Source organism: Lissotriton helveticus, chromosome 1_1 (genome assembly GCF_964261635.1).
Source record: "Lissotriton helveticus chromosome 1_1, aLisHel1.1, whole genome shotgun sequence".
NCBI classification, from domain to species: Eukaryota; Metazoa; Chordata; class Amphibia; order Caudata; family Salamandridae; genus Lissotriton; species Lissotriton helveticus.
Genome location: NC_136057.1, coordinates 1,708,432,104 through 1,708,446,187, shown reverse-complemented (window position 1 = coordinate 1,708,446,187; position 14,084 = coordinate 1,708,432,104). Strand labels below are relative to the sequence as shown.

The window sequence follows — 14,084 nt, the reverse complement described above, 5'->3', positions numbered from 1 at the left end:
TGGTGTCTCGTTACTGAAGTACTGTGTGGGAGCACTCCATGAACCCAGCAGTAATCACTTTAAAGTGCCACTCGATAGTGAAGTAGTGTTACTCAGCAAGCTCAAATCCTGTACAGCGAGCATGTTGGAGGCTGGCTGACATTTCAGTATTCTTATAGCAAGAAATGGTGAGCATTTGCTTTTTCATGTACTTTACCATTGAACGTTCAAACTCCCAGTACCAGATTTTTACCGTTACCCCTGAACTCTGCTCCCAATGTATTCACGTAGGTGCTTTCAGGACTGGCAAACCATCTTTGTTTTTGAAGGATTCATTTATACTCTTTAAAATGTTGCCTGGTCATTGGTTGGTTGGAATATTGATTTCTGCTTCCTGCCCATTGAATCGCCACTTAGTCTGCAGGACTCCTTATGCAACACCTTTTATGAGCTGGAATTTACAGTTTCCCAAAGAAGGTCTCAACTGATACATCACGGTAACTTCAGTTTATATAAGTGATGATAACCTTCTCTGTAGGGGCAGCGTTTCGGGCCCGGAGTGTAAAATGTTCTTGATACAAGCAGTGGTCTTAGTTTGTCAACTCTCAGACCATAAAGATACCTATTATCAAACAGGTCATTGGTGTATTAAAAAGTCCAACCTTGGAAAAGGGGGCTTCTTTTCAGGTTCTGAATCTTGCAATTAGACCATACACAAACCATTTGTGGGCAGAGGTGTCATCTGTTGCACTTACATTCTTACTCTCTGGACTCCTCTTCTAGAGAAGATGAAGCTTTTGTCCAGGGCATTTGGTGCGGCCGGATGTATGACATAACAACGCATGCTTTTACCACGTATGCCTTTACAACGCAAACCTTTACAACGCATAGCGCTTTGGGGTGCTGGATAGTGAATAGTTTAATTTACTATTCCAACTCCAGTCCCCGTGGACACTAGGGGAGGTGTTGGATAGTAAATTAAACGTATTCCCTATCCTAAGGGGCCCCCCAGCGCAATGCGTTGTAGTGGTTTGTGTTGTAAAAGTTGCGTTGTAAAGGATGTTTCCCGGTGCAGCCTGTTTGACTGATGCCTACTGGGAATGATACATTTTTCAGCTCGTCCCTTGGCCTGCATCTTGAACAGAGAGTGGGAAGAAAAGAGACCAAGACAACAAAGTAAGGATAAAGTGTTTCACAGTGTGTGGAATACCTATAGCCCAATGCCCAGGACATATTGTTTGGTGTCAAAGACAACCAGTTGTCATATTTATGTTGTACTTGAGACAAGTAGGCCCAACCCCCTACTGCACAAACCCTTTGGCTGCCAGTTCACAGTACCACGTTATGAATCAGTGAAGGGCATTGTCTGGAGTTAAGATAAAATTTGTGTCTGTATGTTAATGCTGTTCGAACTAGTATTTGATTCATTAAAGAAAAGCCTTTATTATTAGGGTGAGTGCTCTAAGGAAGTGTTGTAAACTCAGAGTGCACTATTGTCAGTGGTTCCAGTATCAAAATGTGTACACGCGTTTATATACAAGAGGTCAAGTATAATGATCCCAGAATGCTCTCCGATTAGATGCAAATATTTGCAGAAGCTTGAAAGCAAGATTGATGATTCTTTGCTTTCAAAATAAAATGTTCACAGAAAAATGCAACTAGGAAAAAAAAAACTTTTGCTAAACTAATGTGACATTTTAGGTAACATTTCTTTGAAGCATCATTTAGTAAAATCTATTAATGCATGCTAGTGTTTCTAAAACAATTCATAATGGAAAATCAGTGTAACCAATTTAAACAAGATTATGGGAAACATGAAAATAAACAAGCATTGGCAAAGCCAGTAGTTCTGCCATTGTTGGTTAGTGTTATAGTTTTGTTAATATGTTTCTTGTTTTGACATGATTTTAGTAAAACTTTGTGATGGGAGCTGCCAGGCCATCACCATTATAACAAACCTTAGCAAAAAGCTAAACTATTTTTTGTCTCAAGAAGCACATATTGCCGCAGTAGTCCCTTGCACTGAGCAAAACTACTTTGAGTGCTGGAATGCTCCTTGTAAAAGAACAGAATGCTGTCACTCACAGTGAAGTCAGCCGATATATAGATAGCTATAGAATTTTAATAAAAACAAAAAGTCTTGGTTAACGCCAGACCTAATGAAAGGCCCAATTCTTAAAGATAATCACATACGTACACACCAATGGTAAATGTCCTAGCATTAGTGCAGACCTATGGCTTTCATGAACTTATAAGAATTTACAGAAGTAAGCTAGGAAATGGTACTCAAAAAGATATTGGTGAACTGGATTTTAGCACAAGCAAATATATATGTGTAGATGTACTCATTCGTAATATCTTAGTGTTTACAAGTTCACTTTTTCTCCAACCCTTTTGCTCCACCCCGGAAGAAGTTTTACTTCGGACATTATCAGGAGTAAATTTCAAACCTTTCTCAGTATGTGAAAAGATTAGAGAAGAGCTGGTGAAAACCCTTAAAACATGCAAATTAGTAGATTTGCGTAGACTGACAAGGGCTTTCCAATCGTGAAACTATTGCTTACCTCAACTTCCAGCCTCAGTATGTAGGTCTGTGGAAAGGTGGTAATAAGTGAATAGCTAGTATTCAAACCCTATTATATTATGAGCCCTGGCATAATCAGAGAGGCTATTATCCGAGTTCTTATATGAGATTGCTGCCATAATTTGTCGCTGTACCACGTGACCTCAAACGGACAAGTGGATTTGTTTAAAGGACAAGTAGATTTATGAAGCAACCTCTCCCATGGACAAGTAGATATTTTATGTATTTCCACACCCTTGGACGTCTAGTCATTCATCTCCCTACTTCGTAGAACTCACCTAGTCAGCCACAATTAATACATATTGTGCTGTAAAGTTGGTGTGGTAATTCAGGTCAGAGTGAAGGAGATCTCCAGCTTCTGTCTAGTTTCTGTTCTGCTATGGTGGTTTAGATCAAATGGAAATAGAGTGGTGGGGGTGTGTGATGTTTTTGCAGGCTGAAGTAGAGGGAGTTTGCGCAGTAGGTTGGGGAGCTCAAGTGATTCCCACTTTCCTGGTCTGGGGTGAGGAATGGAGGATGAATGGAAGAATGCCTTGGAATAGGCAGAGGTAATGTTAAGATGCTTTGAAGCCTGTTGCTTCTCTTTTGCAGGGAGGTGTGGCCTGAAGGTGATGTATTTGGCTCTCCTGAGCTGGACCCAGAAGAAGAGTCTCAACTACTACGACAGATTCTTTTTGCTGACTTGCCCCGTGAGTATGAATTATCTGCGCTTTCAGTGACACTGCAGTCTTACCTTTTGCCTACTTTACATCCAGCCCCTATAGAGTTGGAAAGCCTTGGCCGGGCAACGCCCTTTTATTTCAAAAACGATAATCACCGTGTTCCTTTGTATCCATTTCTACTGCTTTCTTTTTCTTTATTTTTGTTTGACATGCGAATCACGTATAGTTACAATCCCATTAGTTTATTTTACGCTCTCATTCTAGGTCAAGTAGTGTCGACAGAAGCCGAAGCAGAAGATTCTGAAGACAATGGTGATGAAGAAGAGAGAGAGGAGATGGCTGCTGTCCATGTTTCTGAGAAGGAGTTCAGTTTCCTGGATTACTTGAAACGGTAAATTACATTTCTATGAGGAATTTTAAAAGGCAGAACCTCAGCATAGGAGGGTCGTGCTTCTTGAACTCTGTGTGGGTCTTCTATTTGGAGTGTAGAAAGTGTGCTTTTTTGTGTGGTTTTCAGCTTTTTTCTAAGCTAGATACTGCTGGTATTTTGTCTCTGCATATTGTGAAACGACTAACTGGCTTCTCCGTGCATGCGTTTACATTGTAAGATATTAGTTAATTATATTTGGTATCGCAGGCACACAATCTGCCTGTTTCTTCAATTAGATGGTACAGAAGGGCTGATGCACTTTAAAGGAATTCACAAAGGTCTGCAATTTTAAAGCTGGAAAAATTACTGAATATCCTAGAGAAGATAATTAAAGATATGTGTGTGAAGTGAGGCCACTGCTACAGGTAAACTGTCAAATCTAAGCTGAGATTCTAGACTGGTGAGAAATTCTTAATAACGTTTAATGGAATCTCAAGATGAGTGGTCACCAAACTAGTTTGGTTGAGACCAACCTTAGTATTCTATGGGAGGGATCTATGTAATGGGCTAAACCAGGGCAGCACACTTTTTTTAATCCGTCAGTGGACTCTGAGTGGGGGGAAATCAGAGTAGCTTTTTCTCCCACCTCCGCTAGGTGCTATATCTGACTGTGTTTCAGATAGGAGCAGTGGCTTTTACAAAACCATATTTCTGTTATCTTCCACCCTCGGGACACGGACCCTGGCTAGAGCATTGAATTGTTGGCCTTTAGCCTTGTTCTGTGTATGTGGGCCTTAGGCCTAGGTTTATATGATTAGTGTGCAGACTGTAATGCTTGGTATGGGATTGCTAGGTGGTGGCTTAAAGCTGGAGCCATAGTGCATAACTGCCATAATGGGCAGTTTTGAGGTCGACCACTGTCTGTTAGCAAAGGATCTGTTGTGGCTTACCAGAAGCTTAGGGAGTTTATCTCCTTTCCTGCGCTGCAAATTCCGGCGGGGCTAGGGGGTGGGCGTGGCGCTCCGGTATTATGTCGGCTCCACACCGTCATGAGTCACGGGCGGCGTGTGCTCATGACGGCGTGGAGCCATCATGACCCCGCCCACTCACTAGTTCTCCTGCACAGGCAGGGAATGAGTGCCACGTGGGCGCAGCGGCAGGACGGCTCCACACCGTCATGAGCACACGCCGCCCGTGACTCATGATGGCGTGAAGCCGTCATGAGCACGGAAAGGGTTAAACCATTGGTTGACTTTGTCTCTCATTTGCTTACTTCCTTTTTGATGGCTTTCCTTGTCCTAGCTTGCCCATCTTGTGTTTGTTCCTTCCCTGGAGCATATGCTCTTTGCCATCTCTGGTATTGTCTGCTGATCTCTGTCTTCTGCGGCTCACATTTACAGGAACTACTTGTTCGAGGCATATGAACTGCAGATTACACACTATGTATAGATGGCAACCTAGTGTTGGGCCCGGATGTTTGCAGTTTGTTTTGTTGTAGAAAAGTCTTTGGAAGTCACGGGATAGGTGACTCCTCTTTTGGATGATACTGCGCATGGGCATCGGCTCCATCCCCAGATTGTATTTTTCCGCCACTGGGCTCGGATGTGTTTCTAGCGCTCCATGTTGGAACCGATTTCCTTCGACGCGCAATCCTCACCAACTTCCAAAACTTAGTTTCGCACGCTTTCCAGTCGACGCTACTCTTCAACACCGAGGATCTCGATTCCGGTCATCGTCGACGGCCTTCAGGCCTAGCTAGGCCTCGACTCCAGCTCATGGAAAGGACGCCATTTAAAAAGTGTCCTCAATGTGGGTCGAAGCACCGACCTTCATGAGGTGTGTAACCTCTGCCTCTCTCCGGAGCACGAGGCAAAGGACTGTTCAGCGTGTGCCTCTTTCCGCTCCAAAAAGACTATACGGGACCGAAGAGCGAGGAGAACAATGGCTCAAACTCTTCAGCTCCGATTCTGGACGTCATCTTCGAAGACGGCGTCGACGTTCCAGAACAACACGATGTCGACAGCAGCTCCGAGGCAGAAGATTCCGAGGTCAAGGACATCACTCCAGCGCAGCGGGTCCTAAGTAAGACCGTTGACCCGACCCTTCCTCGACACAGAAGGCCCCGGTCACACCCTTGGGTGCACACCGGCACTCTGCTTCTACTGCCCCACCTTCGGGCCCGGCTAAGAAGCCAATTAAGCCTTCAGGCGACTTGGGCTCGAGTCGGCCTTCACACGGTGCCAGAGCACATCTACCGGCACCAAAAAAGACAACGGCAACGACTACACCTGCATCTCAACCATCGGCGCCGAAACATACCACTACTCCTTCGGCACCGAAACCCAGGTCGGAACAAAGCAAACCCGCTTCGGATTCCAAAAAACCACCGGAACCGGAAAAACCATCGGATCCGAAAACCATACCGGAACCGAAAAAATCCTCGGAACCGAAAAAAGCCTTGGAGCCGAAAAAGACTCCTGCTTCCCCAGTGAAAGACTTTGTCAAGAAACCAAAAAAAGCCATTTCGGTGCCCAAGCCTTCCTCCGCACCAAAAGATCACCCTCCTGCAGAGGATTTTCCTTATCCAGACCCTGCTCAAAAGACTCTAGCTAAGGATCCAATCACTGGACACTTAATTTTGGCTTCAAAAAAGAGACCACTGGACACACCAGCTCCGCATTCAAAGAAGGACATGGCTACCTCTCCCCTAAGACTGCCTTCCCCTTCTCTTTTACCTGTACCATCACCACATCCTCCCCTACCACAGCATTCCCCAGCATCCTCAATCCTACCAGACAGGGATGATAGATCTGATGATATGGGGGGGGTAACATACCTGATCCAGCCACGCCTACAGGATCCCATGACCCGTGGGATGATTATACCACCCCAGATGTCCCAAATGACCCTCAGGATGATTTATACCCCTCAAGGCCTTCCCCAGAAGACACTATAGGGTTTAAGGAATTAATTCACAGGGCTGCACAATATCATGGAGTGGACATGCATACAGACCCTGTTGAGGAAGACTTCCTAATGGATACCTTTGATAATGCACAAAGGTCCTCATCCATTTTACCGATGCTCAAAGGAGTGATCAAGCATGCCCCTGAAGTCTACAAGGACCCAGTCAGAACTCTGGTCATTAACACTCGTATAGAGAAAAAATATAAAGCTGCTCCCTCAGACCCAGCATAGATTAAAGGTCCAGTACCATTAGACTCACTTGTAGTTTCCAATGCACGCAAGAGAGCAAACTCAGTCATCAGGGGAGTCTGCACCACCAGATAAGGAGTCTAAACTACTTGACGCATCCGGGAAAAGAACAGCGTCTCAAGCAGCAAACATGTGGCGTATTGTCCATACACAAGCATTATTTGCCAGATATGACCGGGCACATTATGACGAGCTAGAGTCATTAATGAGGCACCTCCCTGACAAGTACAAGGATAGATCAAATGAGCTTATCCAAGAGGGGAAACACATCACAAACACCTCTATTTGGTGTGCACTCGATGCAGCAGATACTGCCTCTAGGGCAGTTAACACCAGCATTTTACTACGCAGACACGCCTGGCTACGTATATCGGGGTTCAAACCTGAGGTACAAAGTGCCATTATTAACCAGCCCTTTGATGAGCAACACCTATTTGGACCCAACGTAGATGTATCACTAGAAAAAATGAAAAAGGATACAGACACTGCCAAATCTATGGGAGCCCTGCAGTCGCAGTCTCCCAGACGTTCATTTCGTCGCTCATCCTATGGAGGTGCCACCAGGGGATATACTTCAGACACAGCTTCTACCTCGTTCAAAGCCCCTACACAGTCCACTTACAGCAAGGGCTACCAAAGGGGGGGTTACAGGGGTAACAATAACAAAGGCAGAGGTAAAAATAACCACGCTCGCTCTTCTTCTACCCCTGCCCAGTGACTCCCTTCCACTTCCCCGTCCCATTCCACTCCTGTCGGGGGAAGACTCCAACAATACCTGCCAGCCTGGGAAAACATCACATCAGACAGGTGGACAGGTGGGTGCTCCAAATAATTCAATCGGGTTATTGTCTGGAACTAACATCTACCTCCCCAAACATACCACCCAAGCAGCGCCCAATGTCACAGGAACATTTAACATTGCTCAGAAAGGAGGTAATATCCCTCCTGCAGAAAAATGCAATAGATGTAGTTCCAGAGTGTTAGAACTGGGACCTGGGACTTCTCGTAGGCTAAGGCTGACGCTAAAGCCAGGCAGAATCAACACTTTTAGAACTAGAAATACTGTTAGAAATAGCACTTTGTAGATCATAGAATAATAATCACTTTAGCACACCTGTACTAGAAAGAACAACCACCTAAGTATCACAATACCTGTAGGGGTATAAGCATGAACACATTACACATGATGCATCACACCATTTAGAGGTGTAGAGAAGGAAAACACATGATGCATAAAAGCATTCAGAGGTGTAGGTAAGACACATAATGCATAAAACACATTCAGAGGTGTCACAGGCATAATGGCATAGCACATTACGCATAACTCACATTTGGGCCTAACCGGTAAAAATACAGTAGGCAATCTCCTCACTAGTCTAAACACACGTAGGTAAAATAAACTCATAATCACATTGCGCAAACATCACCTTAGGCAATTACTATCATAAACATAGCAAAATCACATTGCGCAAAAATCACATTAGGGCCTTGCGCCCTACCCACACAACAGGCAACACGACAGCCGCCCTGAGCTTCCCGCCTACCCCCCAGCCCTTCAACACTCACCGGGCTGGTCGGGGGCGGCTCTGCTTCACTCGTGGCTCCCTCTCTTGTGTGCGGGGCTCCCCCTCGGTCACGGGAGCCCCACAGCGGCAATCGCCATCCTCTCCTCCGGTCTCCCTCTCAACATGGGAGATTCAACGTGCTGCCCAATCAGATTCAACGGGCTGCCCAATCAGAGCGCGGCTCCACGGGACCAACCCTCCACAGCGGCCCAATCGGAGCGCGGGTCGCAGGACGAGCCTCCCACAGCCCGCCAATGACAGCGCAGCACCTTCGGTTCTTCGGCCACGGCACCGGCGGTGATTCCTCTGGCGATTTTAGGGCAGAAACGAGGGGTGGGCACCCTCGATATCAAAACAAAATATAGAAGCGAGGTGGGCACTTGCTAAGGAGCACATAAATGGGGTGGACTCCCGTATAATAAAAATAATCCAATATCGATAAAGACGCCGGGTGGCACCTGCGCACTCGGCACACAAAGGGCAGGAGCGCTTCCCACAGAGGGAAAACGACAGCGCTCTGCCCCAGGAAAAGTAGAATAAAGTGCTCTCAAGGCGCTGGGGGCTCAGACAGCACCAGGCCCCTCAGGAATGACCCCATTAGCAAGGAGGGGCTCAGCAGTCCCTAGCAAATGCACAGGGTTCAAAGAAAAAGGTCCTGGGGGCAAAGTGAAGCAAAAGAGGACCCTAAGAAAGAAAAGATCCTCCAGGCATCCAGGTCCATCAGGTATCCAGGGGCTGGGCAGGGCCCAGGGAGGCAAGCCTTCCCCTGGGCCCAAGCAGCAGCACGCCCCTGGCAGGATTCAAGTCAGAAACAAGAACATTTTGGAAGGGGACACAGCCCCTTTTTATACGGTGAATTCCTTTGTCTAAAGGTGCAGGGTGGGGGAAAAACCAGGCGCAGCTGGTTTGGGAGCCCCCTTGATGAGCTCACTTGTCAGGCTAGGGTCATCAGTCGCACCACAGGGGGCGGAGCCAGCATTGTGTGGGGAAAAGCCAGCCCCATTCAGGACCCAGGTGCACCCCTCACATCACATCAGCATGCTGATCTCAACACTCACCACTGGGCAGACCCATCCAGACATCCTGGAGCCAGGCTCCAGCCAATCACGTGTCAGCACACTCACTACACACGCACACCCATGTCTAGAAGTGGCACTTCCACACTAGACACATTCATGCCGCATACATCATTACGCAGCATTCAATCTCACGAGTTCGCACATACCAAACTCGAACCTGCACTCCCCACACATCAGGAACTACCATGGTCACACATATTCCCCATGCATTCCTATGGGAGGGCAGGTCACTCACCACACATACACAGAGAGCTCACACACTTTACACTGTACCACAGTGAAAAAGTGCGCAGAGACCTAAAATCACCAACACCAGGTTACAGAAACAGGCTAGGTAAAAGCAAAAAGTTTCGGGGAGAACCTGCCAAAAAGGGCCAGGTCCAACACAGAGCATCACAAAAACAAAGGAGTATACACCCTATATTTCCTAATGCGGATCATTTTCATATGGTCGCACTTCAAGTCCTTCCACTGCTGGTACTAAACGACTTCCTTGTCACTCTAGATCTCAAGTACGCCTACCTCCATATTCCCATCCACACAGCGCACAGAAAATATCCAAATTTGTGCTAGACGGGCAGCACTACCAGTCCAAAGTGCTTCCATTCGGAGTCATAACAGCGCCATGGGTGTTTACCAAATGCCTAGCAGTAGTAGCAGCACACTTAAGAAGACAACATATTCATGTCTTCCCATGTCTGGACGGCTGGCTCATAAAAGCCAGCTCATACAGCCAGTGTGTGCAACACACTCAGGCTACTATTCAACTGCTTCACGACTTGGGATTCACAGTAAATCACACCAAATCGCACCTTCAACCCTCGCACATACAACAGTATCTCGGCGCTACAATAAACACCCAACTAACACTAGCTTATCCCTTCCCAGCAAGGATAACAAGTGTATAAGCTCTCCTAACAAAATTCAAACCGCAACACTTGCTACCAGCTCGAGTGTTCATGCAGCTCATAGGGATGATGGCATCTTGCATATTTGTAGTACCTCATGCAAGACTGCAAATGCATCCACTTCAAGAGTGCCTAGCACGCCAATGGAACCAGGCTCAAGGTCAACTGACAGACCTAGTATTGGTAGACGGTCAGACTCCTCGTTCTCTGCAATGGTGGAACACCAAAAACCTTTCCAAAGGGCGACCGTTTCTAGAGCCAGTTCCTCAAATAGTCATGACAGCGGACGCATCGCTCTCCGGCTGGGGAGCTCACCTACTGCATCACACCATGCAAGGCAGGTGGACACCCCGACAGAAGCTACTCCACATCAACCACTTAGAGTTGCTAGCTGTGTTTCTAGCCCTAAAAGCATTTCAAACTCGTGTCAGGCAAAGCTGTCTTAGTCCGCACAGACAATATGACCGGTATATACTACCTAAACAAACAAGGGGGGACACACTCTCTGCAGCTCTCTGTTAGCACAGCAGATATGGAGATGGGCTATTCCACTAAAGGTCTTTCTCTTAGCCCAACGTGTCCCAGGAGTGCAAAACACTATAGCAGATCTGCTAAGTCGTCAAACACAGCAGATCCACGAGTGGGAACTTCATCCGCAAGTTCTTCATCCGTTCTTTCAAATGTGGGGACAACCTCCGATAGACCTCTTCGCCACCCACGAAAATGCAAAATGCCCAAACTTTGCCGCGAGATACCCACACCCATTGTCCAAAGGCAATGCGATATGGATGAATTGGTCAGAACTATTTGCGTACGCTTTTCCTCCTCTCCCACTACTTCCGTTAGTGGTACGCAAACTACAGCAACATTCCCTAACGCTCATCCTAGTCGCTCCAACTTTGGCCAGGCAACCGTGGTACACTACGCTGTTGCAAATGTCTGTAGTACCATACCAAAAACTAAACCTATCTCCACGCCTATTAACACAGAACCATGGAGAGATCAGACACCCGGACCCAGCTCAGCTCAACCTAGCGATCTATCACATGCGGCCTCTGCAACAGTCCCTCGAAGACTAATGGACACAGAGGTCAGGCCATTGGGAAGATCATGTCTCTCTCCCTCAGGCTGCCAGGGACTCCATCAAATGGTGGATGAAGCGCTCACACCTTCTACTAGGGCTCCCTTTTCATCAGGTTCCCCCGACCCAGACAGTGGTTACAGATGCTTCCCTGCAGGGTTAGGGACCAGCTTCAGGTACAAGGTCTCTGGTCCGAGACAGAGAAGTTATCACATCAACTTCTTGGAACTAAGGGCAGTCCACCTTGCTCTCAAGTCTCTGTACCCGTCCCTACAGTCCAGCTCCATTCAGATTCATACAGACAACACAACAACAATGTACTATCTGAACAAGCAGGGAGGCACCAGGTCACGGGTCCTGTCTCTGTAGGCCCTGACCATATGGAAGTGGCTTCTGGCGAGGAGTCTCACGATCGTCGACGTTCATGTTCCAGGAACCTTGAACGTGCAGGCAGATGTTCTCAGCAGAGACTACGTAGAAGCGCACGACTGGGTGCTCAACAACTAAATCGCTCAGGACGTCTTTCGGCAATGGGGAATGCCAGACATCGACCTGTTCGCAGACGCAGCAAATACAAAATGCCCAGTCTTCGCGTCCACGGGGGAATGCACTTTTGATCAGCTGGTCGCAGACATTGCTGTACGCTTTTCTGCCACTCTCTCTGATCCCGGCGGTCATACAGAAGTTTTACAGGACTAACACCAGAATGATCCTGATAGCAGCAGAGTGGCCGCTCCACTGATGGTATCCGGATCTCCTGCAGCTGTCAGAAGCTCCACATCGAAGGCTGCCCTGCTGCCCGGACTTGCTGACCAAGAACGAGGGGAGAGTATTTCATCCCAACCTTCTGTCTCTGCGATTGACTGCATGGCTCCTGCAGTCATCCAGTATGGATACCTACACGTCTCTGCCGACTCTATGCACATCCTCAGGGAAGCAAAGAGACCCTCCACCAGAAAGTCCTATGCTTTCAAGTGGAAGAGATTCTACCTGTGGTGTAAGGACTACGCTTTTGATCCGACCAAGGGTCAGGAGCAAGTGATACTCCCCTACCTGCTGTACTTGGCAAAGTCAGGTCTGAAATTCCCCTCCATCAGGGTCCACATGGCTGCCGTTACAGCTTACAGAATGTCTCCTACCCAGACTTCATTCTTCCAAATGCCAGTCGTCAAGGACTTTCTTGAGGGACTCAGGAAGGTTTATCCACCAGTGAGATCCCCTTCTCCACCTCCTTGGGAACTTAACATTGTCCTTACTAAACTGATGGGTGTTCCTTTTGATCCTATTCACAAGGCGTCTTTGCAGCATTTGACCTGGAAGGCTGCGTTTTTAGTAGCCATCACTTCCGCCCGCAGGGTGAGTGAGATTCAGGCGATGTGCTGCAAGGAACCTTACACTGTGTTTCATGCCAATAGAGTGGTGCTACGTACACATCCGAGCTTCCTTCCTAAAATGGTCTCGGATTTTCACATCAATCAAGTTATTACTCTGCCCACTTTATTTCCTCAGCCATCCACTCCCCGGAGAGATCATTACACTCTTTAGATCTCTGGAGAGTATTAAAGTTTTACCCGGCCAAAACTCTTACACTTAGGAAATCTGACTGGCTCTTTATCAACTACGGTTCCACGAACACGGGTCTAGCTGCATCTAAAAGATCTATTTCTTGATGGATCATCTCTTGTATAGCTCTATCCTACCAGTTAGCTAACAAGACCTTACAAGGCAGACCTAAAGCACACTCTACCAGAGGGAAAGCTTCTACCACAGCTCTCCTTCGCAACGTTCCTACGTCTGAAATCTGCAAGGCAGCTACCTGGCGATCAGTGTATACTTTAACACGCCATTACTGTCTAGATTCTGATGCTCAAGCCGATGCCCAGGTTGGGCAGGCTACTTTAAGAAATTTGTTTGCATGATTGCAATTTGAATATGATGTTTTTTCATTTTCTGTATACTCTATTGCGCGTCCGGGAGACTTTGAGTATGGGCTTGCTATCTATGACTATTGACGAGTATCCCATGGATGAGAAGGATTAGTTAATTACCTGTAATCCTAGTTCTCATCCAGGGGTACACTCATCAAAGTCATAAGCAACCCTCCCTCCTCCCTGAACGAGCATTATTGGAGTTGTTTTTATGTTAATTGCATGTCTACTCGGGTGTCTGTACATAATACACCATCAGAAATAACTGACCTAACTGTCACCTGGGGTGCATCATGGGAGCAGGGGGTCTCCTGTAGGTCTTAAAGGCACGGTACCCTAACCCTTAAAAGCCTTAAAGGCAAGGGGTCAGTTTTCTTTGTTTCATTGCTCTGCTATGCAGCCTACAGGCAACTGCCTGCAATTACAAGCTTTCCTTAAGACAATAAAACACTGTTGGATGACAATTTCTCACTGCTTCCTCTTTTCCTTATGGGTTAGGAGGGTATTGTTCTTGCAATGCAAGCCTATGTAATTTCGGCATTTTTCCCATGTTGGAAACATTCTAGGCTGCGTGTATATGTTTTCACATATGTATATATATATACATATATATATATGTATTTTCTATATGCTCCGGGATCCCACACATGGGCGGGGATTATTCTTAGATTATGACTTTGAGTATGCCCCTGGATGAGAACTAGGATTACAG

General features: G+C 46.8%; 1 protein-coding gene across 3 annotated transcripts in view; it reads left to right on the top strand.

The window, feature by feature from the left end:
• The window catches only part of TIMELESS (timeless circadian regulator), a 327,088-nt gene that overhangs the window by 120,606 nt on the left and 192,398 nt on the right, over positions 1–14,084 (top strand). For all 3 annotated transcript variants that reach the window (XM_078689100.1, XM_078689101.1, XM_078689102.1), the window contains exons 15-16: positions 3,155–3,252; positions 3,490–3,616. In XM_078689100.1, the coding sequence (XP_078545226.1) occupies positions 3,155–3,252; positions 3,490–3,616 (225 nt within the window). The remainder of the gene's footprint in view (positions 1–3,154; positions 3,253–3,489; positions 3,617–14,084) is intronic.